Raw genomic sequence first — 25,000 nt, forward strand, 5'->3', positions numbered from 1 at the left:
ATTTTGTTGAGATCATCCTGGCACTTTTCAATGCAGCGCATCAGAGCAGTGAGGACCTGCACACCATCGGCTATCTCTCTGTCTGCATCTGCTTTGCTACGTTCTACCGCGTCTCTGATCTCCTTAATCTTTACTTTTCTCTCCTGGATCATCTGCGAAACTTCAGCCTCCATCTTCCCCAGCTGGGCCATCTTCACTTCATATTCCTCCTTTAGAGGTACAACAGGATGGGACCTGTGGTCACCCTCTGTGCAGGACTGACACACACACACCTCTTCAGTCTGGCAGAAGAGCTCCAGAAGTCTGTTGTGTTTCTTACACATCCTGTCTTCCAGACGGTCCATAGGCTCGACCAGCCGATGTTTCTTCAGGCCTGTGACTCTCTGATGCGGTTCCAGGTGGGTTTGGCAGTAGGAGACCAAACACACCAGGCAGGACTTCACAGCCTTCAGCTGGCTCCCAGTACAGACGTCACAGGGAACTTCTGATGATTCAACACAAGGCTGCTCTTTTACTTGTACGGTCGTTCTAAACTGAGCAGCCAGCTCTGATACAAGGATATTGACCTGTGGATCAGGTCTAGTGTCGAAAACCTTGTTGCAAACAGGACATTTGTACTGGACTTGTCCATCCCAGAACTTATTAATACAGGTTCTGCAGAAGTTGTGTCCACATGGTGTGGAAACTGGACTGCTGAACACATCCAGACAGATGGAACAAGAAAAGTTCTCCTCAGACCAGGAAGCGTTAGCAGAGGCCATTCCTAGACACAGACGACAAGGTTTATGTATTGAAATAATTCCATTATTCTTTTTAATTCTATAACGGGAAAAGTGTTTTAAGTTCTCTCAAAGTTGTGCTGCTGTACTCACCTTGTTGTTGTGTCTGTCAGTCAGACTATTTAATGCGTGTTATTTTTCTCCTGAAAAATGGAACTGCTTCCACGTCGGGTGGCTTCGGTTTCCGTGCAGGTTACGCTTCCTCAATATGACGTCCTCTCCCCTCCTCCACCTGGCTCCTCCGCTAACACCTGGCTCCTCCGCTAACACCTGGCTCCGCCCCCACGGCACATGAGTGCACTGAATTAATGCGCACTACGCGGCCTCTTCTTCTTCTTCTTCTTCAGTTACCGGCAGTTGGACGCTGTCCAGCGTATTACTGCCCTCCACAGGTCCGATGACTAACTACATTTTTACATATAGTCCTGTACTATGCAGGAACTGCAAAACTGCCCTAGAGATCAGTTTATGATTATCACAGTGCCCAAACAAGGAAAAACCTGAAAAAGCCTGACCTCCAAGTCCCAAGACCAACAGTCTACCAAATAGTGCATGTCTTTCTGTCCTATACTTTCTACACTCCAGAAGAACATGTTTTACTGTCTCAGAACTCCCACATTCACATAAACCAGAAACATGTTTTCCTACAATAAATAAAAAATGATTTAGCCCACAGTGACCCAGCTTCAATCTACGCAGTTTAACTGAGTCCCTACGGGACTGAAAAGTGCATACATCTTTTTTTTACTTGAGATTGTAAAAATAAATAGTGTCTACCCCTGCTTTCTTTTTCCCACCCTTACTGCCATTCCTTCATTAAGCCTTCTTTAATTATTTCTCTCAGTTCCACTCTCCCCCAGGATATATGAACATCTAACTCTCTACTCAAACTTTGTTTTGCAATCACATCCACCTGCTCACTCCCCCCAACCCCAGCGTGTCCCGGAACCCAGCAAAAGGATATGTTTGATCTAAACCCAATTCTAAAAAACACAGTTAGAATGTCAGTAACAATATCAGGTCGAGCCTTAGATACGTGGCCTCTTCAAATGCGTTGATGTGTGTTCACTTCTTTCTGGAGTTGAAAGTGAGCCGGTGCAGAACGAGAGACATTGTTGGGATTGTGTTGTGATTGGCGACTGTAACTGGGAACATCGGTGTAGATCTACCCGGGTTTCCGGGGCTGTCCCAAATACTTTCTATCCAACCCCGAACCGATTTTCAAAAGAAACAGAGAGAGCAAAGAGCTGTTTATTGGCGCTACGCTGCTGTAGGATCTCTCCCCGATGTGCACGCGCACACTGAGTGCACACACGAGCAGCAGAGCTGAGAGCAGCAGACAGCGATACAGTCTGGTCAGTGGGGGATTTCCTTTTGCTTTTGAAAAGTTCCCCCCGTTTGAAGAACTAGTTTACCCCCTGCTGATAAAAGTGGGTCACACACACACACACACACACACACACACACACACACACACACACACACACACACACACACACACACACACACACACACACACACACACACACACACACACTTTGTGCGCACGTGTGCACCTGTGTGTGTGTGTGTGCGCACGCACGTGCACCTGTGTGTGTGTGTGTGTGTGTGTGTGTGTGTGTGTGTGTGTGTGTGTGTGTGTGTGTGTGTGTGTGTGTGTGTGTGTGTGTGCGTGTGTGTGTGTGTAGGAGGAGGAAGGTGGAGCGGGTGGAGTACAGGTCCTTGGTGAGGTCGGGGATGTAGTTGATCCCGGCCCAGCTGGTGCTGTTGGGCTTCGTGGAGAAAACCATGGGGGCCCGCTTCTGAGGGGGAGGAGGAGGGGGAGGAGGAGGAGGAGGAGGAGGAGGGAGGAGGAGGAAGAAGGAGGAGGAGGAGGGGGGGGGGGGGGGAGGAGTAGGAGGAGGGAGGAGGAGGAGGAGGAGGGGGAGGAGGGGGAGGGAGGAGGAGGAGGAGGAGGAGGAGGGAGGAGGAGGAGGAGGAGGGGGAGGAGGGGGAGGGAGGAGGAGGAGGAGGAGGAGGAGGGAGGAGGAGGAGGAGGAGGAGGGGGGGGGGAGGGGGGGAGGAGGAGGGGGGGAGGAGGAGGAGTAGGAGGAGGAGGAGGGGGGAGGGAGGAGGAGGAGGGGAGGGGGAAGGAGGAGGAGGAGGAGGAGATAAGAGAGAGGAAAAATAAACCCTAGAATAACGACAGCTATCCACAGATACCTCAAGAATACGTAATCACGGGTCAGTGTATACCTTATTTTATTGTTTTTAACTGAATCAACAAAGTTCTATTTTCGATAAAAGCGTCTGCTAAACGACCCAATAGCAGGTCTCCATGGTGACGGATGATGGAGTATTGTCACCTTTGGGTGCTGGGCCTCCGGTGCTTCCCTGCCGCCCCGGGCCCTGCTCCGCTTGGTCCACAATCGTTAAATATAAACTTTATGAATATAATAACCCAGTATCCCGTCTCAGGGGTCGATATGATCTGATGTTTTCTGTCGATGGACTCTCTGGCTACTCCTAAACGCCACATAGTCTTGTCTTTAACCTGGACCTCAAAGTAAAATCTCCCTGAGGAGAAGCTCTGCCTCAGGAGAACACGTGGATGCATTGTAAATCTCTAACGGTTGTTTCACACAAACCTGGAAGAGCTAGAAAGGAGAGCAGAGATAGGAGAGAGGAGGAAGAGAAGAGAGAGGAAGGAGAGAGGAAACTAAGATGAGAGATGGAGAGGAGAGAAGAGCTGACAAGACAAAGTCAGGGTACTCACTAAAATGGGGGGAATCTTTACATGTAGTCACTGCAGCTTTGTGTAAGGTGTAACACATGTTGGGTTGTTGAATGGTGTAGATTTAAAGTCATTGACTGGCTCTTCAGCTACAAGATTGTGCATTTATTCAGTGATTTTATTCCTTTATTAAGTCCCATCGTTTGTCAAAGGGTTTTAAAGCAACACAGATGTTTTTGTTTTACTGCACTGATAATATATCTACTGAATACACATTGTACTGAGATTGCACAAATTCCACTGAAAATGAACCTATTTCACTGAATACGTATTATACTGAGATTGTACTTATTCCACAGAAAATGACCCCATTCTACCTTTGGTGAATTTTTATTCAAATCTGAAAAGTGTACAAACATTGTTTTGGGTTAACAAACATGATTTAAAAAAACAAAACGGTATATTTATTTGATTGATAATGATCAAAATAATAATAATAATAATAACATTTTACACTTTCAAGTAACCTACTTTTATTTAAAAAACGAAGAAAAAAATACATTGAACATTTAAGAGTAGTCCACCCAGTTAGAATGAATCATATTTGTTATAGTACACAGTGTAAGTTGCTTAATACATTTTGTTGTTTTTAAATAACAGTGAACAGTACAATATGAATACAGTTTTCTCAGATCTCCCATGGTAGAGATTCCCATTCCGGAAACATTAGTTATTTTGGTTGTTTGATTTTTCATCATCAAACAAATGTACTAGTCTGTTTGATTGACAGGTGAGATGATCAGGGGGGCAGAGTTTTTATCTCCATCACATAAACACGGACAGAGGAATGGATAGAGAGGCTCTCTAAAGGTGCAGCCGGTAGCAGAGTAGAGATTAACCATGGCTTCCACATCATAGAAGGAGACCAGACCCTCATCATAATCAACAAACACCCCCACCTTCTGGAGCTCAGCTCTCAGAGGGTTACGGACAGCAGGCTTACCATTAAATACAAACCCATCCTTGTCGTAATGAAGAGTCCAGTAACCCGTCTTAGGGGTCCACCTGGTCCTACCTTTTCTGTTGATGGACTCTCTGACCACTCCTAAACACCATATCATCTTGTCTTTAACCTGGACCTCAAAGTAAAATCTCCCAGAGGAGAAGCTCTGCCTCGTAAGCACACATGCATAATATGTAAATCTCTTAGGGTTGTCTGGGAGTTTCTTCGCTACACCTCCACCATGGACTTGTTTACCATCCCCAGACAGGATGAGCCTGGGATGAGCTGTATCAGGATCAAGAGTCACATCTACTTCATACTGCTGGACCCTCTTCAGTTCAACATCATTGCGTAGCTTCTTCATCTCCATGTTCAGTGTCTCTTCCAGCTGATCCAGGGATCTCCTCAAGGTCCCTACGTATGACGTAGGACGGACCTCCACCGTCGTCCGGTCCCTGGTGGTTGGAGGATCCTTCAGGGATCTGAAGGCCTGGAGGAAGTGGAGGTGGTCTTTAGTTTGTGAGAGCTGCATCACCTCTGATATTCTGTTGGTCAGATCTTCTATTTCCTGCTCCAGCTCTTTGATGAGGTCTTCAGCCTGTTTCTCTGTGGATTTCAGTCTCTCTTTAATCATTTTGTTGAGATCATCCTGCCACTTTCCAATGCAGCGCATCAGAGCAGTGAGGACCTGCACACCATCGGCTATCTCTCTGTCTGCATGTGCTTTGCTGCGTTTAACTGTGTCTTTAATCTCATGAATATTATTTTGTTTCTCCTGGATCATCTGCTGAACTTCAGCCTCCATCTTCCCCAGCTGGGCCATCTTAACTTCATATTCCTCCTTCAGAGGTACAACAGTACGGGACCTGTTGGGACCCTCTGTGCAGGACTGACACACACACACCTGTTCAGTCTTGCAGAAGAGCTCCAGGAGTCGGTCGTGTTTCTTACACATCCTGTCTTCCAGACGGTCCATTGGCTCGACCAGCCGATGTTTCTTCAGGACTGTGACTCTCTGATGTGGCTCCAGGTGGGTTTGGCAGTAGGAGACCAAACACACCAGGCAGGACTTCACGGCCTTCAGCTGGGTCCCAGAACAGACGTCACAGGGAACTTCTGCTGGTTCAACACAAGGCTGCTCTTTTACTTTTACATTCGTTCTAAGCTGAGCGGCCAGCTCTGATAAGAGGGTATTGACACGTAGATCAGGTCTTGTGTGGAAAAGCTTGTTGCAAACAGGACATTTGTACCGGAATTGTTCATCCCAGAACTTCGTAATACAGGTTCTGCAGAAGTTGTGTCCACATGGTGTGGAAACTGGACTGCTGAACACATCCAGACAGATGGAACATGAAAAGTTCTCTTCAGACCAGGAAGTCTTAGCAGAGGCCATCCTAGACACAGACAACAAGGTTTATGCATTGATGATTGCACTTGATTCCTATATTTTTCTTATTCCATAACGGAAAGAAAGGTTTTAACTTCTCTCAAGGTTGTTCTGTTTTACTCACCTTGTTGTGGTTTCTGTCTGTCAGACTATTTTTTCCAAAATGCGTTTTATTTCTCTCCCGAAAGAGAGAACTGCTTCCACGTCCGGTGGCTTTGGTTTCTATGCACCTTAGGTTTCATTTCCTCAACAAGACGTCCTCTCCTCTCCTCCCCTTACACCTGGCTCCTCCCTTAATGAAGTTAATTTTGATTTTACATTGGTAGTTATATAAGGCTAATCTCTAACCTAATAAAACAGCTGCATCATGTGACTCGGGGTAGGGTAGACCAACCAGACCTACAGCTTCACTATTCAGAGACAACACCGCCAATGCCAGCGCAGAGAGAGCAAAACAAACCTAAAATATGCAGTGGCAAAACAATGGGTCCCTTACAATGTCACATGATACCTGGTGATGCATTATGGGTAGCTTTTACGTGCCAGGGACAAACAGTGTGTAAATCTGAAGTGATGGACAACTGGTATCGTAGTTTAATAATAATAATAACAGTAATAATAGTAAGGTAATAATAATAGGGATAATTTCAGTCCATGGATTTCCTTCTGTTCCTCCAAGCCGACTGAATGGGTGCAGTCTGCTGTCCCTCCTGGCTCGGTAGCCAAGCTGGAGACCACACTCACCTTATGGGGACGGTTCAGCTGAATCAAGCCACAGTTATTACAGGACTAGACAATTAAAGACCTTTCTACCTGTGTTGTCTGGAAAGCCATATGAAACTCGTGACAACCATATCTGGACCTTCTCTTTGTTACTCTTTCACTGTAGCTTTTAGTTTGGTTCAAAATTATGATAAAGGCTCCAGTGTCTGAAGAAACCCATCCATAATCCATCCACCCACGACTTAATCAAGCAGAATCATCTTAACCCATCAAGCCTACAGAGAAAAAATGGAGAGAATAAGAATCACATTTAGACAACAGGGTTGCTGTAATAAAATAACTTTCAGTCAAGTAGTAAAGAAAAACCAAACACGCTGTGGGAGCTGGTCCTAACCCTAACCCTAACCAACAATCAGAATGTAAAAAATGCCTTCTTGCTGACGTCTGGTAGACAGTATTTTCCATTGAGGGGCGGGGCTTGATTGCAGATCAGGTTTTCACCGACTCTGGGGTGGAGCCAGAACATTTGATTGACGTAACCTGATAACCAAGAACTGCCAGTAACTGTTAACGTGTGCAATAGCATGTGTTTAATTGAGGGCAATTTGAGAGCACATTTACATACATTTTTAAAATGTTATGCATTTAAGTTGTGATTTGGACCAGGATGAATCCACAGCCCTACTATTTAACCCACAGCATCACCCTTCATCCGATCAAACAACAAAAAACCAACAGACACTTTTTGGGTACGATGGCAGCATGATGTCATCATATAAGGTACTTTGTTTCCCTGTTATACACACAAAACACAGGACAAACACTAACAGGAGTCACCACACCAACAACTGGGCATGAAACCAAAGTCAGTCTCTCTCTCTCTCTCTCTCTCTCTCTCTCTCTCTCTCTCTCTCTCTCTCTCTCTCTCTCTCTCTCTCTCTCTCTCTCTCTCTCTCTCTCTCTCTCTCTCTCTCTCTCGCTCTCTCTCTCTCTCTCTCCATCAATGATTTTAATAGAAAAACACCTCAGATAACCACAGAACCCTAACATTATATAATCTATAATGTTAGCAAAGTTAATAATTCACATTTTAAACATTTTCTACAATCCCAATATCTTTAAATGAACAAAAAAACCCTCAGGGAAAAAGACATTGAACATTATAGTGTAGTTTTACGAGTGATAATGGGTTACATTATAGTACAAAGTATTAATGGCTTATTGTATTTATCCTTGATGAATGGAATTAAATAGTGAGATACGAATGCAGTTCCCTCAGACCTCACATGGTATTCTTATTAGAAAACAACATTTGTTGTTTGGGTTGTTTGGTTATTTTATCATCAAACAAATGTCCTAGTCTGTTTGATTGACAGGTGAGATGATCAATGGGGCAGACTTTTTACGGTCCGCAGTTAACCACATAGAGATGATTGGATAGAGAGGCTCTCTAAAGGTGCAGCCGGTAGCAGAGTAGAGATGAACCCTGGCTTCCACATCATAGAAGGAGACCACACCCTCATTATAATCAACAAACACCCCCACCTTCTGGAGCTCTGCTCTCAGAGGGAGACGGACATCAGGGTTAGCTTTGAATACCAATACCACTCCTAAATACCATAATGTGTTGTCTTTAACCTGGACCTCAAAGAAAAATCTCAATGAAGAGAAGCTCTGCCTCGTGACGACAAATAAACAATGTGTAAATCTCTTAGGGTTGTCTGGGAGTTTCTTCGCTACACCTCCATCATGGACTTGTTTCCCATCCTTAGACAGGATGAGCTTGGGATGAGCTGTATCAGGATCCAGAGTCACATCTGCTTCATACTGCTGGACCCTCTTCAGTTGAACAACATCACGTAGCTTCTTAGTCTTCATCTTCAGTGTCTCCTCCAGCTGATCCAGGAATCTCCTCCAGGTCCCTAGGTATGATGGAGGACGGACCTCCACTGTGGTCCAGTCCCCGGTGGGTGGAGGATCCTTCAGGGATCTGAAGGCCTGGAGGAAGTGGAGGTGGTCTTGAGTGTATGAGAGCTGCTTCACCACTGAGCTTCTATTGGTCAGATCTTCTATTTCCTGCTCCAGCTCTTTGATGAGGTCTTCGGCTTGTTTCTCTGTGGATTTCAGTCTCTCTTTAACCAATTGGTTGAGATCATCCAGGCACTTTTCAATGCAGTGCATCAGAGCAGTGAGGACCTGCACACCATCGGCTATCTCTCTGTCTGCTTCTGCTTTGCTGCGTTTAACTGTGTCTTTAATCTCCTGAATATTTTTTTGTCTCTCCTGGATCATCTGCTGAACTTCAGCCTCCATCTTCCCCAGCTGGGCCATCTTCACTTCATATTCCTCCTTTAGAGGTACAACAGGATGGGACCTGTGATCACCCTCTGTGCAGGACTGACATACACACACCTGTTCAGTCTTGCAGAAGAGCTCCAGGAATCTGTCGTGTATCTTACACATCCTTTCTTCCAGACGGTCAATTGGCTCGACCAGCCGATGTTTCTTCAGGATTGTGAATCTCTGATGCGGCTCCAGGTGTGTTTGGCAGAAAGACATAAAACACTCCAGGCAGGACTTCACAGACTTCAGCCGGATCTCAGTACAGACGTCACAGGGAACTTCTCCTGGTTTAACACGAGGCTGCTCTTTTACTCGTACAGATGTTCTAAATTGAGCAGCCATCTCTGATACAAAGATATTGACCTGTGGATCAGGTCTAGTGTTAAAAATCTGGTTGCAAATAGGACATTTGTACTGGACTTGTCCATCCCAGAACTTATTAATACAGGTTCTGCAGAAGTTGTGTCCACATGGTGTGGAAACGGGACTGCTGAACACATCCAGACAGATGGAACATGAAAAGTACTCCTCAGACCAGGAAGTCTTAGCCGAGGCCATCCTAGACACAGAGAACAAGGTTTATGTATTGATGATTGTACTTGATTCCTATAATTGTCTTATTCCATAACGGAAAGAACATTTTTAACTTCTCTCAAAGTTGAGCTGTTTTACTCACCTTGTTGTGATTTCTGTCTGTCAGACTATTTTTTCCAAAATGTGTTTTATTTCTCTCCCGAAAGAAAGAACTGATACAACGTCGGGTGATTTTGGTTAATATGAATCTTAAGTTTAGTTTCCTAAACAAGACGTCCTTTCCTCTCCTCCCCTTACACCTGGCTCCTCCCCTAACACCTGGCTCCTCCCTTAAGGAAGTTAATTTTGAGCTTACATTGGTAGTTATTTAAGGCTAATCTCTAACCTCATAAAACAGCTGCATCATGTGACTCGGGGTAGGGCACACGAACCAGACTAACAGGTTCACTATTCAGCGACAACACCATCAATGCCAGCGCAGAGAGAGCAAAACAAACCTAAAATATGCAGAGGGACAACAATGTGGCCCTAACAATATCACATGTTCACTGTTGGTGCATTATGGGTAGCTTTTATGTACCAGGGACAAACTGGCACAGAAATAATGGACAACTAGTATCGTAGTTTAATAATAATAATAATAACAATAATAATAGTAGGGGTTAATAATTGGGATAACTTCAGTCGATGGATTTCCTTCTGTTCCTCCAAGCCGACTGAATGGGTGCAGTTTGCTGTCCCTCCTGGCCCTGTAGCCAAGCTGGAGACCACACTTACCTTATGGGGACAGTTCAGCTGAATCAAGCCACAGTTATTGCAGAACTAGACAATTAAAGACCTTTCTACCTGTGTTGTCACTCTGGGTAACGTCCCATGCGTTGATGGGCCTCGCCTCTTTTTTCTGGAGTTACAAGAGAGCCGGAGTAAAGCGACTCCGAGGGACATTGTGGGGATTTAGTGGTGATTTGCTACTCATCGACCCGGGTTCCTGGGGCTTCCCCGAATACTTTATCCACCACCGATTCGATTTTAAACAAAGAGAGAAAAGAGTAAAGAGCATAGAGCTGTTTATTGGCGTTACGCTGCTGTTGGAACGCACCCCGGCGGGCACGCGCACAGTGCACACACGAGCAGCAGCGCTATGAGAGCAGCAGACAGCATTCAGTCTGAATAGAGAGTAAGGGCTGTTACGTCAGTAGCCCTCCGGGTTGAAGGTGTGTGCGCAATTCCTCATAAACTGGGTTGAGCGCGATCAGAAAATACAGTCCCGTCTCCGTCTCCCCCATGTGAGTCAAAGCACGTCAGTCCTGTGACTACAAACACTAGAAGCACTATAATGAGCATCGCCCTTTACAAGTGTGACCCGGTGATGTTCAATAGAGAAGACCCAGATTAAACTGGAACCAGAGACTGCTATGGTAGAAGTATAGAGACTCTATTGACAATGCATGACATAAAAGACTTGTCTCCATTCAACCATGTGGCAGCAAGGGAGTTTCAGTAGAAGGCCTGAATGGAGGCCGCAATAAAGGAGGGGTCAATGGTCAAGTCAGGACATAAATCGGATCAATGATGAATGGACAAAGAAAATGAACAATAGAGGGCTAGACTACCAGGAGCTTAGTGCAGTTATGCATTAGTAGAGTTAAGAGTCACAAATAATGTAGACAAATTAAAACCACCATTACACAGGAATCAATTGAAACCAACTCAACGCTGTTCTTCAGCACTCAAATGTACCTACTCACAGCAGGCTAAGGTGACTCAAACCACGCAATAAAGCACACCAGCAAGAGGGATATTCTGCCCCTCCGTCTCCCCTTTAACACAGCAGACAGCTCCACACGAGAGATAACAGAAAATGGCCCATTCTAGAGATCAGTTAAAGGCACACTGACATCTAATAAGGGATAAACAGTGGCTGGTTCTTCTTCTATTGACCTTGTTTAAAGGGGACATATCATACCACCAGGTGTGAGTGTGATTAGCCGTTACAAGCCGTTTTGAAAATCTGCATCTTCTGACATCACAGGTGGGCGTGTCCGCCTAGATGTGTGATGGATAGATGAGTAACGTTTGCTATAGTCCACTGGGTAGGCTGGTAGACTGATCCATCCAGCACACATCAAGGTGGACTTTAGAAGACGCTGATTTTCACACCTGCCTGTAACGCTAAACACACTCACACCTGGTGGTATGATATGTCCCCTTTAAAACCGACTTGCTTCTGGGCTGTAATCACTCCAAGTGTGAGTCCCTCACCAAACATGAAGAGTCAAACCGAACAGCCAACCAGGGCCTCATCTGCTGCCTCAGGGGAGCCTCGGGCAGAGAGAGAGGTCCAGGGGAGCCTCGGGCAGAGAGAGAGGTCCAGGGGAGCCCCTTGTTGCTGTCGTCATCGCTCAGCTGAAGTTCAGCACCTTGGAGAGCGTCAGCGGAAGACGTCTCCCACTCTGTCTGCTGCGGCTATCCTCGACACACCCGCCACCAGCCCAACGCCATATTCACGCTGCATTCATTCAACACCTTCATGTTATCCATCTGTGCAATTCTATGCTGATCAAAATAAATATAGAAAGAAAGAGAGACACTCACAAACACACACACACACACACACACACACACACACACACACACACACACACACACACACACACACACACACACACACACACACACACACACACACACACACACACACACACACACACACACACACACACACACACACACACACACACACACACAGGAACCCTCTCCTTGTCCCTCCTCCGTCGGTGCGGTGGTGGGAACTACTAAAGCGCCATGTGGAGCCGTGTGGTTTGCTTCGGTAGTGCCGGGGAACCCTGAGGTGAGAGACAGAGAGATGATCTGACCCACGAGCACCACGCGACAACCCCCCTTCACCGTAAAGTATACACAACCGTAGATATACACCGCCTTCTACCGGCGAATGACGACGGGACCGCACGTTTCTAAACGGCCCCTGCTCCAAGTAGCGCACGTGAGGTAATTGAGGAGGTCATTCATTAAATAGTGGCAGGTGGCTGTAGTTTATACCTGAATCATGCGATGGAATTAAAAAAAAAAAGTGAATCTTGTCTTACAAGATTAATTAAATAGTCTTATTAGATGTTATATATAATAGTAGGGTTTACGATATACTATGTTAATACGTGGTTATAGGCTACAGTGTCAGTGTGTGTCAGGAGTCGACGGAGCGAATGTCCACCGTTTGAAGGACTAGCGCTCCCCCTGACGGTAGAAGTAAGCATTACACATCAGCCCAGCGATAACAATATCCAATATCGCTGACCTAAAATATGACAAACAAGAGATTTGAACTTATCCGAATATATTTAATCAATGATGATGTGGACAAAATCCGCCATTTCAAAAAGTGGTGGGTTAATGTTCCCAGGCCAAAGGACACCAATGGGGGGTTGTTTAGTGAATACCTAAAATGAAATAGAATTTGGCGCGGTGAGTTTAGAAGTCTATATTTGCTGGATTTTTATGTTGCTCCATCTATGTATTATACGTATGGTTTTTGTGGAATACTGTGAGAGAAATACAGTTTAAATATTTGTTTAAATCAACTATGTTGCATTTAAACAATGCAGGGAGTACGAATAGGGGACACAAAGAACGTCCCGCCCCTCTGTGGTGATACCCGCTCCCGCCACTGGGTGTCGCTCAAAATACTGATTATTGGACTGCTGCTTGTATGTGCCAGCGCCCAGGGAGTAGACTATAACAAAGACACTTAAAAATTGTCTATTCTGAGCTACCTAAATTAAACTTTAACAAGTTCAAATATTAGACTTAAATAATTGAAATAGTACCTATGTTATATCTACTCGTAATATGTTGAAACAGCAATACTTAACACAATACTGGATGAAGGCGAGCAGAGATAGGAGAGAGGAGGAAAAGAAAAAAGAGGAAGGAGAGAGTAGGTGGAAGAGAGGAATGATAGAGGAGGAACTGATATGAGAGGATGGAGAGGAGAGGAGAGGATGGAGAGGAGAGGAGAGGAGAGGAGAGGAGAGGAGAGGAGAGGAGAGGAGAGGAGAGCTAACAAGACAAAGTCCTACTCACACAATTGGGGGTAATCTTTACATGTAGCAACTGGGAGCTTTGTGTAAGGTGTAACACATGTTGGGTTGCTGCATGGTGGGGATTAAAAGTCATTGACTGGCTCTCCATCTACAAACATGTGCTGTTATTCTGTTCTTTGAATCATTCCTTGAATCCCATCTTTTATAAAAGGGTTTTTGGGGCAGTTGTTTTAGTTTTACCCCTCTGATAATGTCCCTAATCTAGTGAATACATATTGTACTGAGACTGTACCAATTACACAGAAAATTTACCTTTTCCACTGAATACATGTTGTAGAATGTACATATTCATCAACGAATGTCCACATTCTACTTTTTATTAAAATTTTAAACAGAACAAATAATGTATTGTGTTGTCAAACATGATTCAAAATAATAAACAATATAATTATTTGGTTAAAAATATCTATGATCTATAATGTTAATTATTCACATTTGAAAGATTTTCTAAAGACCCAATCTTTAACTGAACAAAAAAACCTTCAGGAAAGAAGACATTGAACATTTTATTGTAGTTTTACCAGCTAAAATGGGTTATATTATTGATAGTACAAAGTATTAATGGCTTATTGTATTTATCCTTGATGAATGACATTAAATAGTGCGATACGAATGAAGTTCTCTCAGATCTCACAAGGTATTCTTATTTAGAAAACAACATTCGTTGTTTGGTTATTTTATCATCAAACAAAAGTCCTAGTCTGTTTGATTGACAGGTGAGATGATCAATGGGGCAGAGTTTTGACCGTCCACAGTTAACCACATAGCGAGGAGTGGATAGAGAGGCTCTCTAAAGCTGCAGCCGGTAGCAGAGTAGAGATGAACCCTGGCATCCACATCATAGAAGGAGACCAGACCCTCATCATAATCAACAAACACCCCCACCTTCTGGAGCTCTGCTCTCAGAGGGAGACGGACAGCAGGATTACCTCTAAAATACAACCCATCCTTATCGTAGTAGAGAGTCCAGTAGCCCATCTCAGGAATCACTATGATCAGATCTTTTCTCTTGATGGACTCTCTGGCCACTCCTAAACTCCATGCAGTCTTGTCTTTAACCTGGACCTCAAAGTAAAATCTCCCTGAGGAGAAGCTCTGCTTCGTGACGACAAAAATACCATTTGTAAATCTCTTAGGGTTGTCTGGGAGTTTCTTCGCTACACCTCCATCATGGACTTGTTTCCCATCCTCAGACAGGATGAGCCTGGGATGAGCTGTATCAGGATCCAGAGTCACATCTACTTCATACTGCTGGACCCTCTTCAGTTCAACATCATCACGTAGCTTCTTCATCTCCATGTTCAGTGTCTCCTCCAGCTGATCCAGGGATCTCATCAAGGACCCTACGTATGACGGAGGACGGACCTCCAACGTCGTCCGGTCCCTGGTGGTTGGAGGATCCTTCAGGGATCTGAAGGACTGGAGGAAGTGGAGGTGGTCTTTAGTGTATGAGAGCTGCTTCACCTCTGAGCTTCTGTTGGTCAGATCTTCTATTTCCTGCTCCAGCTCTTTGATGAGGTCTTCAGCTTGTTTCTCTGTGGATTTCAGTCTCTCTTTAATCATTTGGTTGAGATCATCCTGCCACTTTTCAATGCAGCGCATCAGAGCAGTGAGGGCCTGCACACCATCGACTATCTCTCTGTCTGCATCTGCTTTTCTGCGTTTAACTGTGTCTTTAATCTCCTGGATATTATTTTGTCTCTCCTGGATCATCTGCTGAACTTCAGCCTCCATCTTCCCCAGCTGGGCCATCTTCACTTCATATTCCTCCTTTAGAGGTACAACAGGATGGGACCTGTGGTCACCCTCTGTGCAGGACTGACACACACACACCTCTTCAGTTTTGCAAAAGAGCTCCAGAAGTCTGTCGTGTTTCTTACACATCCTGTCTTCCAGACGGTCCATTGGCTCGACCAGCCTATGTTTCTTCAGGCCTGCGACTCTCTGATGCGGTTCCAGGTGGGTTTGGCAGTAAGAGATAAGACACACTAGGCAGGACTTCACAGCCTTCAGCTGGATCCCAGTACAGAAGTCACAGGGAACTTCTGATGATTCAACACAAGGCTGCTCTTTTACTCGTACGGTCGTTCTAAACTGAGCAGCCATCTCTGATACAAGGATATTGACCTGTGGATCAGGTCTAGTGTCGAAAACCTTGTTGCAAACAGGACATTTGTACTGGACTTGTCCATCCCAGAACTTATTAATACAGGTTCTGCAGAAGTTGTGTCCACATGGTGTGGAAACTGGACTGCTGAACACATCCAGACAGATGGAACAAGAAAAGTTCTCCTCAGACCAGGAAGTCTTAGCCGAGGCCATCCTAGAGACAGACAACAAGGTTTATGTATTGATGATTGTACTTGATTCCTATAATTGTCTTATTCCATAACGGAAAGAACATTTTTAACTTCTCTCAAAGTTTAGCTGTTTTACTCACCTTGTTGTGATTTCTGTCTGTCAGACGATTTTTTCCAAAATGTGTTTAATTTCTCTCCTGAAAGAAAGAACTGATACAACGTCGGGTGATTTTGGTTAATATGAATCTTAAGTTTCGTTTCCTAAACATGACGTCCTCTTAACTCCTCCCCTAACACCTGGCTCCTCCCTTAATGAAGTTAATTTTGAGCTTACATTGGTAGTTATTTAAGGCTCATCTCTAACCTCATAAAACAGCTGCATCATGTGACTCGGGGTAGGGCACACGAACCAGACTAACAGGTTCACTATTCAGCGACAACACCATCAATGCCAGCGCAGAGAGAGCAAAACAAACCTAAAATATGCAGAGGGACAACAATGTGGCCCTAACAATATCACATGTTCACTGTTGGTGCATTATGGGTAGCTTTTATGTACCAGGGACAAACTGGCACAGAAATAATGGACAACTAGTATCGTAGTTTAATAATAATAATAATAACAATAATAATAGTAGGGGTTAATAATTGGGATAACTTCAGTCGATGGATTTCCTTCTGTTCCTCCAAGCCGACTGAATGGGTGCAGTTTGCTGTCCCTCCTGGCCCTGTAAAGCTGCAGACCACACTCACCTTATGGGGATGGTTCAGATGAATCAAGCCACAGTTATTACAGAACTAGACAATTAAAGACCTTTCTACCTGTGTTGTCACTCTGGGTAACGTCACATGCGTTGATGGGCCTCGCCTCTTTTTTCTGGAGTTAAAAGAGAGCCGGAGTAAAGCGACTCCGAGGGACATTGTGGGGATTTAGTGGTGATTTGCTACTCATCGACCCGGGTTCCTGGGGCTTCCCCGAATACTTTATCCACCACCGATTCGATTTTAAACAAAGAGAGAAAAGAGTAAAGAGCATAGAGCTGTTTATTGGCGTTACGCTGCTGTTGGAACTCACCCCGGCGGGCACGCGCACAGTGCACACACGAGCAGCAGCGCTATGAGAGCAGCAGACAGCATTCAGTCTGAAAGGGCTGTTACGTCAGTAGCCCTCCGGGTTGAAGGTGTGTGCGCAATTCCTCATAAACTGGGTTGAGCGCGATCAGAAAAATATAGTCCCGTTTCCGTCTCCCCCATGTGAGTCAAAGCACGTCAGTCCTGTGAATGCAAACACTAGCAGCACTATAATGAACATCGTCTCTATACAAGTGTGACCCGGTGATGTTCAATAGAGACGACCCAGATTAAACTGGAACCAGAGACTGCTATGGTAGAAGTATAGAGACTCTATTGACAATGCATGACATACTTGTCTCTTTTCGACCATGTGGCAGCAAGGGAGTTTCAGTAGAAGGCCTGAATGGAGGCCGCAATAAAGGAGGGATGAGGTCATTGGTAAAGTCAGGACATAAATCGAATCAATGATGAATGGACAAAGAAAATGAACAATAAAGGGCTAGACTACCAGGAGCTTAGTGCAGTTATGCATTGGTAAAGTTAAGTGTCACAAATTAAAACCACCATTATACAGGAATCAATTGAAACCAACTCAACGCTGTTCTTCAGCACTCAAATGTACCTACTCACAGCAGGCTAAGGTGACTCAAACCACACAATAAATCACACCAGCAAGAGGGATATTCTGCCCCTCCGCCTCCCCTTTAACACAGCAGACAGCTCCACACGAGAGATAACAGAAAATGGGCCATTCTAGAGATCAGTTAAAGGCACACTGACATCTAATAAGGGATAAACAGTGGATGGTTCTTCTTCTATTGACCTTGTTTAAAGGGGACATATCATGCCACCAGGTGTGAGTGTGATTAGCGTTACAAGCCGTTTTGAAAATCTGCATCTTCTGACATCACAGGTGTCCGCCTAGATGTGTGATGGATAGATGAGTAACGTTTGCTACAGTCCACTGGGTAGGCTGGTAGGCTGGTGATCCATCCAGCACACGCAGGTGGACTTTAGAAGACGCTGATTTTCACACCTGCTTGTAACGCTAAACACACTCACACCTGGTGGTATGATATGTCCCCTTTAAAACCGGATTGCTTCTGGGCTGTAATCACTCCAAGTGTGAGTCCCTCACCAAACATGAAGAGTCAAACCAAACAGCCAACCAGGGCCTCATCTGCTGCCTCAGGGGAGCCTCGGGCAGAGAGAGAGGTCCAGGGGAGCCTCGGGCAGAGAGAGAATGTGTAGATACAGCAATAATTAACATTTATACTGGATGAGCTAGAACGGCGAGCAGAGATAGGAGAGAGGAGGAAGACAAGAGAGAGGAAGGAGAGAGGAGAAACTAAGATGAGAGATGGAGAGGAGAGGAGAGCTGACAAGACAAAGTCACGGTACTCGCAGACATGGCGAGGGCCTGTACACCTGTACATGTAGTCACTGTGACCTTTGTGTTAGTGTGGAACACATGTTGGGTTGTTGGATGGTGGAGATAAAGGCATTGACTCATCAGCTTTTTTTTCATTTTTATTGATTGTTATCATTCATGATTCCGATATAAACTAATAGTAATGTTTCAATGATTATGATAGACACATTAATCCTCAAAATGTGTTACATGTTACTGCAACCATTAACAACCCAAACAACAAATGTTGTTTTCTAATAAGAATACCATGTGAGATCTGAGAGAACTGCATTTGTATCGCACTATTTAATGTCATTCATCAAGGATAGATACAATAAGCCATTAATACCTTGCACTATAAATAATACAACCCATTTTAGCTGGTAAAATGACACTATAATGTTCAATGTCTTTTTTCCTGAAGGTTTTTTTGGTCATTTAAAGATATTCAATTGCGATTGTAGAAAATCTTTCAAATGTAAATTATTGACTTTGCTAACATTATAGATTAGAGATATTTTTAACCAAATACTTATGTTGTTTATTATTTTGCATTATGTTTGACAACACAATATATTCTTTGTATACTGTTTCTAATTTTAATAAAAAGTAGAATGTGGATATTTGTTGATGAATATGTACATACTACAATATGTATCCAGTGGAATAGGTTCATTTTCCGTGGAATTTGTACAAACTCAGTACAATATGTATTTTGTTGAAAAGGTAAATTTTCTGTGGAAATGGTACAATCTCAGTGCAATATATATTCACTAGATTAATGATCAGTGGGGTGAAACTAAAATAACTGCACCAAAACCCCTTTTATAAAAGATTGGATTCAAGGAATGATTCAAAGAACAGAATAATTGTTTGTAGCTGGAGAGCCAGTCAATGACTTTTAATCCCTACCATGCAACAACCCAACATGTGTTACACCTTACACAAAGCTCCCAGTTACTACATGTAAAGATTACCCCCAATTGTGTGAGTAGGACGTTGTCTTGTCAGCTCTCCTCTCCTCTCCTCTCCTCTCCTCTCCATCCTCTCATCTCAGTTCCTCCTCTATCCTTCCTCTCTTCCACCTCCTCTCTCCTTCCTCTTTCTTCTCTTCCTCCTCTCTCCTATCTCTGCTCGCCGTTCTAGCTCATCCAGTATAAATGTTAATTATTGCTGTATCTACACATTACGAGTAGATATAACATAGGTATTAATTCAATTATTTAAGTCTAATAATTGAACTTTTTAAAGGTTGAATTTAGGTAGATCAGAATAGACCCTTTTTAAGTGTCTTTGTTATAGTCTACCCCCTGTGCCCTGGCACAAACAAGCAGCCGTCCCATAATCAGTATTATGAGCGAAACCCAGTGGCGGGAGCGGGTATCACCACAGATGGGCGGGACGTTCTTTGTGTCCCGATAGTCGTAGGGCCTACCTCCCTGCATTGTTTAAATGCAACATAGTTGATTTCAACAAATAAGCTGCATTGTTCACACAGTATTCCACACAAACCATACGTAGCCTATAATACATAGATGGAGCAACATAAAAGTCCAGCAAATATAGACTTTTAAACTCATCGCGGCAAATTCTGTTTTATTTTAGGTATTCACTAAATAACCCCCCATTGGTGTCCTTTAGCCTGGGAACATTAACCCACCATTTTTGAAATGGCGGATTTTGTCCCCATCATCATTGATTAAATATATTCAGAGAAGTTCTAAACTCTGTTTTGTCATATTTTAGGTCAGCGATATTGGATATTGTTATCGCTGGGCTGATGTGTAATGCTTACTTCTACCGTCAGGTGGAGCACTAGTCCTTCAAACGGTGGACATTCGCTCCGTCGACTCCTGACACACACTGACACTGCCTATAACATATTAACATAGTATATCGTAAAACCCTACTAATAAGATTATTTAATAAATATTGCAAGACAAGATTCACTTTTTTTTTTAAATTCCATCGCATTATTAAGGTATAAACTACAGCCACCTGCCACTAATTAACTAATGACCTCCTTAATTACCTCACGTGGGCTACTTAGAGCAGGGGCTGTTTAGAAACGTGCGGTCCCGTCGTCATTCGCCGGTAGAAGGCGGTGTATATCTGCGGTTGTGTAGACTTTACGGTGAAGGGGGGTTGTCGCGTGGTGCTCGTGGGTCAGATCATCTTTCTGTCTCTCACCTTAGGGTTCCCCGGCACTACCGAAGCAAACCACACGGCTCCACATGGCGCTTTAGTTCCCACCACCGCACCGAGGGAGGAGGGACAAGGAGAGGGCTTCTGTGTGTGTGTGTGTGTGTGTGTGTGTGTGTGTGTGTGTGTGTGTGTGTGTGTGTGTGTGTGTGTGTGTGTGTGTGTGTGTGTGTGTGTGTGTGTGTGTGTGTGTGTGTGTGTGTGGCCATTAAAAGCAGGTTTGAAAATGTGCAGCTTCTGACATCACAGGTGGGCGTGTACAAGCCGTTTTTGAAAATCAGCGTCATCTGAAGTCCACCTGGATGTGTGCTGGATAGACAGCCTACCCAGTGGACTGTCTACCAGCCTACCCAGTGGACTGTAGCAAACGTTGCTCATCTATCCGTCACACATCTTGGTGGACACGCCCACCTGTGATGTCAGAAGACGCAGATTTTCAAAACGGCTTGTAACGGCTAATCACACTCACACCTGGTGGTATGATATGTCCCCTTTAAACAAGGTCAATAGAAGAAGAACCAGCCACTGTTTATCCCTTATTAGATGTCAGTGTGCCTTTAACTGATCTCTAGAATGGCCCATTTTCTGTTATCTCTCATGTGGAGCTGTCTGCTGTGTTAAAGGGGAGACGGAGGGGCAGAATATCCCTCTTGCTGGTGTGCTTTATTGCGTGGTTTGAGTCACCTTAGCCTGCTGTGAGTAGGTACATTTGAGTGCTGAAGAACAGCGTTGAGTTGGTTTCAATTGATTCCTGTGTAATGGTGGTTTTAATTTGTCTACATTATTTGTGACTCTTAACTCTACTAATGCATAACTGCACTAAGCTCCTTATAGTCTAGCCCTATATTGTTCATTTTCTTTGTCCATTCATCATTGATTTGATTTATGTCCTGACTTTACCATTGACCTCATCCCTCCTTTATTGCGGCCTCCATTCAGGCCTTCTACTGAAACTCAATGGCTGCCACATGGTTGAAGGGAGACAAGTCTTTTATGTCATGCATTGTCAATAGAGTCTCTATACTTCTACCATAGCAGTCTCTGGTACCAGTTTAATCTGGGTCTTCTCTATTGAACATCACCGGGTCACACTTGGATAGAGACGATGCTCATTATAGTGCTGCTAGTGTTTGCATTCACAGGACTGACGGGCTTTGACTCACATGGGGGAGACGGAAACGGGACTATATTTTTCTTTATCGCTAACACACAATGACGATAAGCTGTGGGCCTGCAGTCTACGTCGCTACCGCAGTACAGATCTGTGTGTGCACACACCGGTAAGGTTTGTGGCCGGTGAGGCACTGACTTGAATTCACCATTCAGTTGGCAGCTTGAAAATTGACCACTGGTTGCTTTTCATATCCACATTCTTTACACACACACACACACACACACACACACACACACACACACACACACACACACACACACACACACACACACACACACACACACACACACACACACACACACACACACACACACACACACACACACACACACACACACACACACACACTCTACCTGTGTGTAATCTTCCGCTCAGGTCCAACAGGTTGTTTTTTTGGTTTGTGTCCCCTCCGTTCTTTGTTGGCTCGTGTTTTTATTGAAGAATCGATGGTGGAACAGCGTCACCACCCTGAGGGTAAAAGTAGACATTACACATCAGCTCTGTCCTGTAACTTTAAACACAAGCAGCCCTATGAGCGCTATAAACTTTATACAAGTATGAGAGGGCATTCGTTGGGACACATATTCAAGAATCTGTGTCGTTTGACACGTCTTATTTTCTTTATTCAATTTAATAAAATACTTAAAGACTGGAAAATGCCTGACAGAAATGTTAAGGATAAGATTAGCCAGTGTTTTTGTTTGCGTGTTATTTCTTTAAAATTCAAGTTCTTAAAATATTTGACAAAACAAATCTAAAAAAGAGCTATGTAATAATAAAAATAAGGTACTTTTTCCGCTGAGAATATCTACTCCAGTGAAAAGTACATATTCCTTTTTAATTTTTTTATCGAAATCTGAGTATTTATTGAAGATTATGAGGAAAAGTATTATGCCCCAAACATAATAAATAAAACAATTGACAATATTATAGCAAGCAGTAAAATATTAATGCAGTTCTCTCAAATTTAATATAGCAGATATTCTTATTCTGGAAATATCATTAGTTGTTTTGGTTGTTTGGTTGTTTGCTATCTTGGGATATTGGGCAATATCCCATGATTGAGATCTCAAACTCGGGATATTGTTTTCATGCGGGTGACGGCCGTCTCGTCACGCTAATAAAAACAATTAAATCCCGGCAAAAAGTTGTATCCTATTTATTTTTGGAGTGTTTACGTGTAGTATATACTAAAACAATTATTGACCTCAAGCTAGCGTGGAATAGCCCCCTCGACCTTCTGTCTCTGGGGCTATTCCCCACTATTCCCTTTGCCTCCGGTGAATAATTGTTAAATATCAACTCATCCTTTTTTAATATAATAACCCAGTTACCCATCTCAGGGGTCGATATCTTTTCTGTCAATGGTCTCTCAGGCCACTCCTAAACGCCATATAGTCTTGTCTTTAACCTGGACCTCAAAGTAAAATCTCCCTGAGGAGAAGCTCTGCCTCGTAAGACATGCATAATATGTAAATCTCTTAGGGTTGTCTGGGAGTTTCTTCACTACACCTCCAACATGGACTTGTTTCCCATCCTCAGACAGGATGAGCCTGGGATGAGCTGTATCAGGATCCAGAGTCACATCTACTTCATACTGCTGGACCCTCTTCAGTTCAACATCATCACGTAGCTTCTTCATCTCCATGTTCAGTGTTTCCTCCAGCTGATCCGGGGATCTCCTCAAGGTCCCTACGTATGACGAAGGACGGACCTCCAACGTCGTCCGGTCCCTGTTGGGTGGAGGATCCTTCAGGGATCTGAAGGCCTGGAGGAAGTGGAGGTGGTCTTTAGTGTGTGAGAGCTGCTTCACCTCTGAGCCTCTATTGGTCAGATCTTCTATTTCCTGCTCCAGGTCTTTGATGAGGTCTTCAGCTTGTTTCTCTGTGGATTTCAGTCTCTCTTTAATCATTTGGTTGAGATCATCCTGGCACTTTTCAATGCAGCGCATCAGAGCAGTGAGGACCTGCACACCATCAGCTATCTCTCTGTCTGCATCTGCTTTGCTGCGTTTAACTGTGTCTTTAATCTCCTGGATATTATTTTGTCTCTCCTGGATCATCTGCTGAACTTCAGCCTCCATCTTCCCCAGCTGGGCCATCTTCACTTCATATTCCTCCTTTAGAGGTACAACAGGATGGGACCTGTGGTCACCCTCTGTGCAGGACTGACACACACACACCTCTTCAGTTTTGCAAAAGAGCTCCAGAAGTCTGTCGTGTTTCTTACACATCCTGTCTTCCAGACGGTCCATTGGCTCGACCAGCCGATGTTTCTTCAGGACTGCGATTCTCTGATGTGGCTCTAGGTGGGTTTGGCAGAAGGAGACAAAACACACTAGGCAGGACTTCACGGCCTTCAGCTGGGTCCCAGTACAGACGTCACAGGGAACTTCTGCTGGTTCAACACAAGGCTGCTCTTTTACATCTACATTCGTTCTAAACTGAGAGGCCAGCTCTGATAAGAGGATATTGACACGTAGATCAGGTCTAGTTTGGAAATGCTCGTTGCATACAGGACATTTGTACCGGACTTGTTCATCCCAGAACTTAGTCATACAGGTTCTGCAGAAGTTGTGTCCACATGGTGTGGAAACTGGACTGCTGAACACATCCAGACAGATGGAACATGAAAAGTTCTCTTCAGACCAGGAAGCGTTAGCAGAGGCCATCCTAGACACAGACAACAAGGTTTAGGCATCGAGCAATGCCATTATTTTTTTAATTCCATAACGGGAAAAGTGTTTTTAACTTCTCTCAAAGTTGTGGTGCTTTACTCACCTTGTGGTTATTTCTGTCTGTCAGACTATTTAATGCGTGTTATTTTTCTACCGTAAGAGAGAACTGCTTCCACGTCGGGTGGCTTTGGTTTCGTTTCCTCAACCTGACGTCCTCTCCCCTCGTCCCCTTACACCTGGCTCCTCCCCTAACAGCTGGCTCCGCCTCGACGGCTCATTAGTGCACTGCATCAATACGCGCTGTGTGGCCTCTTCAAATGCGTTGATGTGTGTTCACTTCTTTCTGGAGTTAAAAGTGAGCCGGTGCAGAACGAGAGACATTGTTGGGATTGTGTTGTGATTTGTGACTATAACTGGGATCATCGGTGTAGATCCGAGTTCCGGGGCATGTGATATTGGTATTATTTGAGTTACATGCACCTGTGTATGTGATGCATTTGGATTACTGTTATTTTTTTATACCCAGTACTTTCATACTTTCAACTCTGTGGTAAACTCT

General features: G+C 44.2%; 4 protein-coding genes across 4 annotated transcripts in view; all 4 read right to left on the reverse strand.

Moving 5' to 3' along the window:
- The window catches only part of LOC130370100 (zinc finger protein RFP-like), a 2,461-nt gene extending 1,446 nt beyond the window's left edge, over nt 1–1,015 (reverse strand). The window contains exons 1-2 of the mRNA XM_056575776.1: nt 873–1,015; nt 1–763 (exon numbers count right to left, since the gene is read on the reverse strand). The exon at nt 1–763 is cut by the window's left edge and continues 1,446 nt beyond it. Of these exons, the coding sequence (XP_056431751.1) occupies nt 1–761 (761 nt within the window). The 5' untranslated portion in view covers nt 762–763; nt 873–1,015. The remainder of the gene's footprint in view (nt 764–872) is intronic.
- Nucleotides 1,016–3,386: 2,371 nt separating this feature from the next.
- Nucleotides 3,387–9,703, reverse strand: LOC130370438 (uncharacterized). Its single transcript, XM_056576192.1, has 3 exons — nt 7,980–9,703; nt 7,346–7,398; nt 3,387–5,889 (listed from the first exon to the last, which is right to left on the reverse strand). Exons 1-3 carry the CDS (start codon nt 9,504–9,506, stop codon nt 4,263–4,265), a joined length of 3,207 nt encoding a protein of 1,068 aa, XP_056432167.1. The 5' UTR covers nt 9,507–9,703; the 3' UTR covers nt 3,387–4,262.
- Nucleotides 9,704–14,064: 4,361 nt separating this feature from the next.
- LOC130370098 (E3 ubiquitin-protein ligase TRIM39-like) lies at nt 14,065–16,280 on the reverse strand. Its single transcript, XM_056575775.1, has 2 exons — nt 16,044–16,280; nt 14,065–15,926 (listed from the first exon to the last, which is right to left on the reverse strand). Exon 2 carries the CDS (start codon nt 15,923–15,925, stop codon nt 14,300–14,302), a length of 1,626 nt encoding a protein of 541 aa, XP_056431750.1. The 5' UTR covers nt 15,926; nt 16,044–16,280; the 3' UTR covers nt 14,065–14,299.
- Nucleotides 16,281–23,005: 6,725 nt separating this feature from the next.
- On the reverse strand, nt 23,006–24,660 carry LOC130370122 (E3 ubiquitin-protein ligase TRIM47-like). The gene is made up of 2 exons (XM_056575805.1): nt 24,545–24,660; nt 23,006–24,436 (listed from the first exon to the last, which is right to left on the reverse strand). The coding sequence occupies exon 2, from the start codon at nt 24,433–24,435 to the stop codon at nt 23,137–23,139; it is 1,299 nt and encodes a 432-aa protein (XP_056431780.1). The 5' UTR covers nt 24,436; nt 24,545–24,660; the 3' UTR covers nt 23,006–23,136.
- Between the last annotated feature and the right edge of the window lie 340 nt (nt 24,661–25,000).

This window comes from Gadus chalcogrammus, chromosome 17, assembly GCF_026213295.1.
Source record: "Gadus chalcogrammus isolate NIFS_2021 chromosome 17, NIFS_Gcha_1.0, whole genome shotgun sequence".
Classification (NCBI taxonomy): domain Eukaryota; kingdom Metazoa; phylum Chordata; class Actinopteri; order Gadiformes; family Gadidae; genus Gadus; species Gadus chalcogrammus.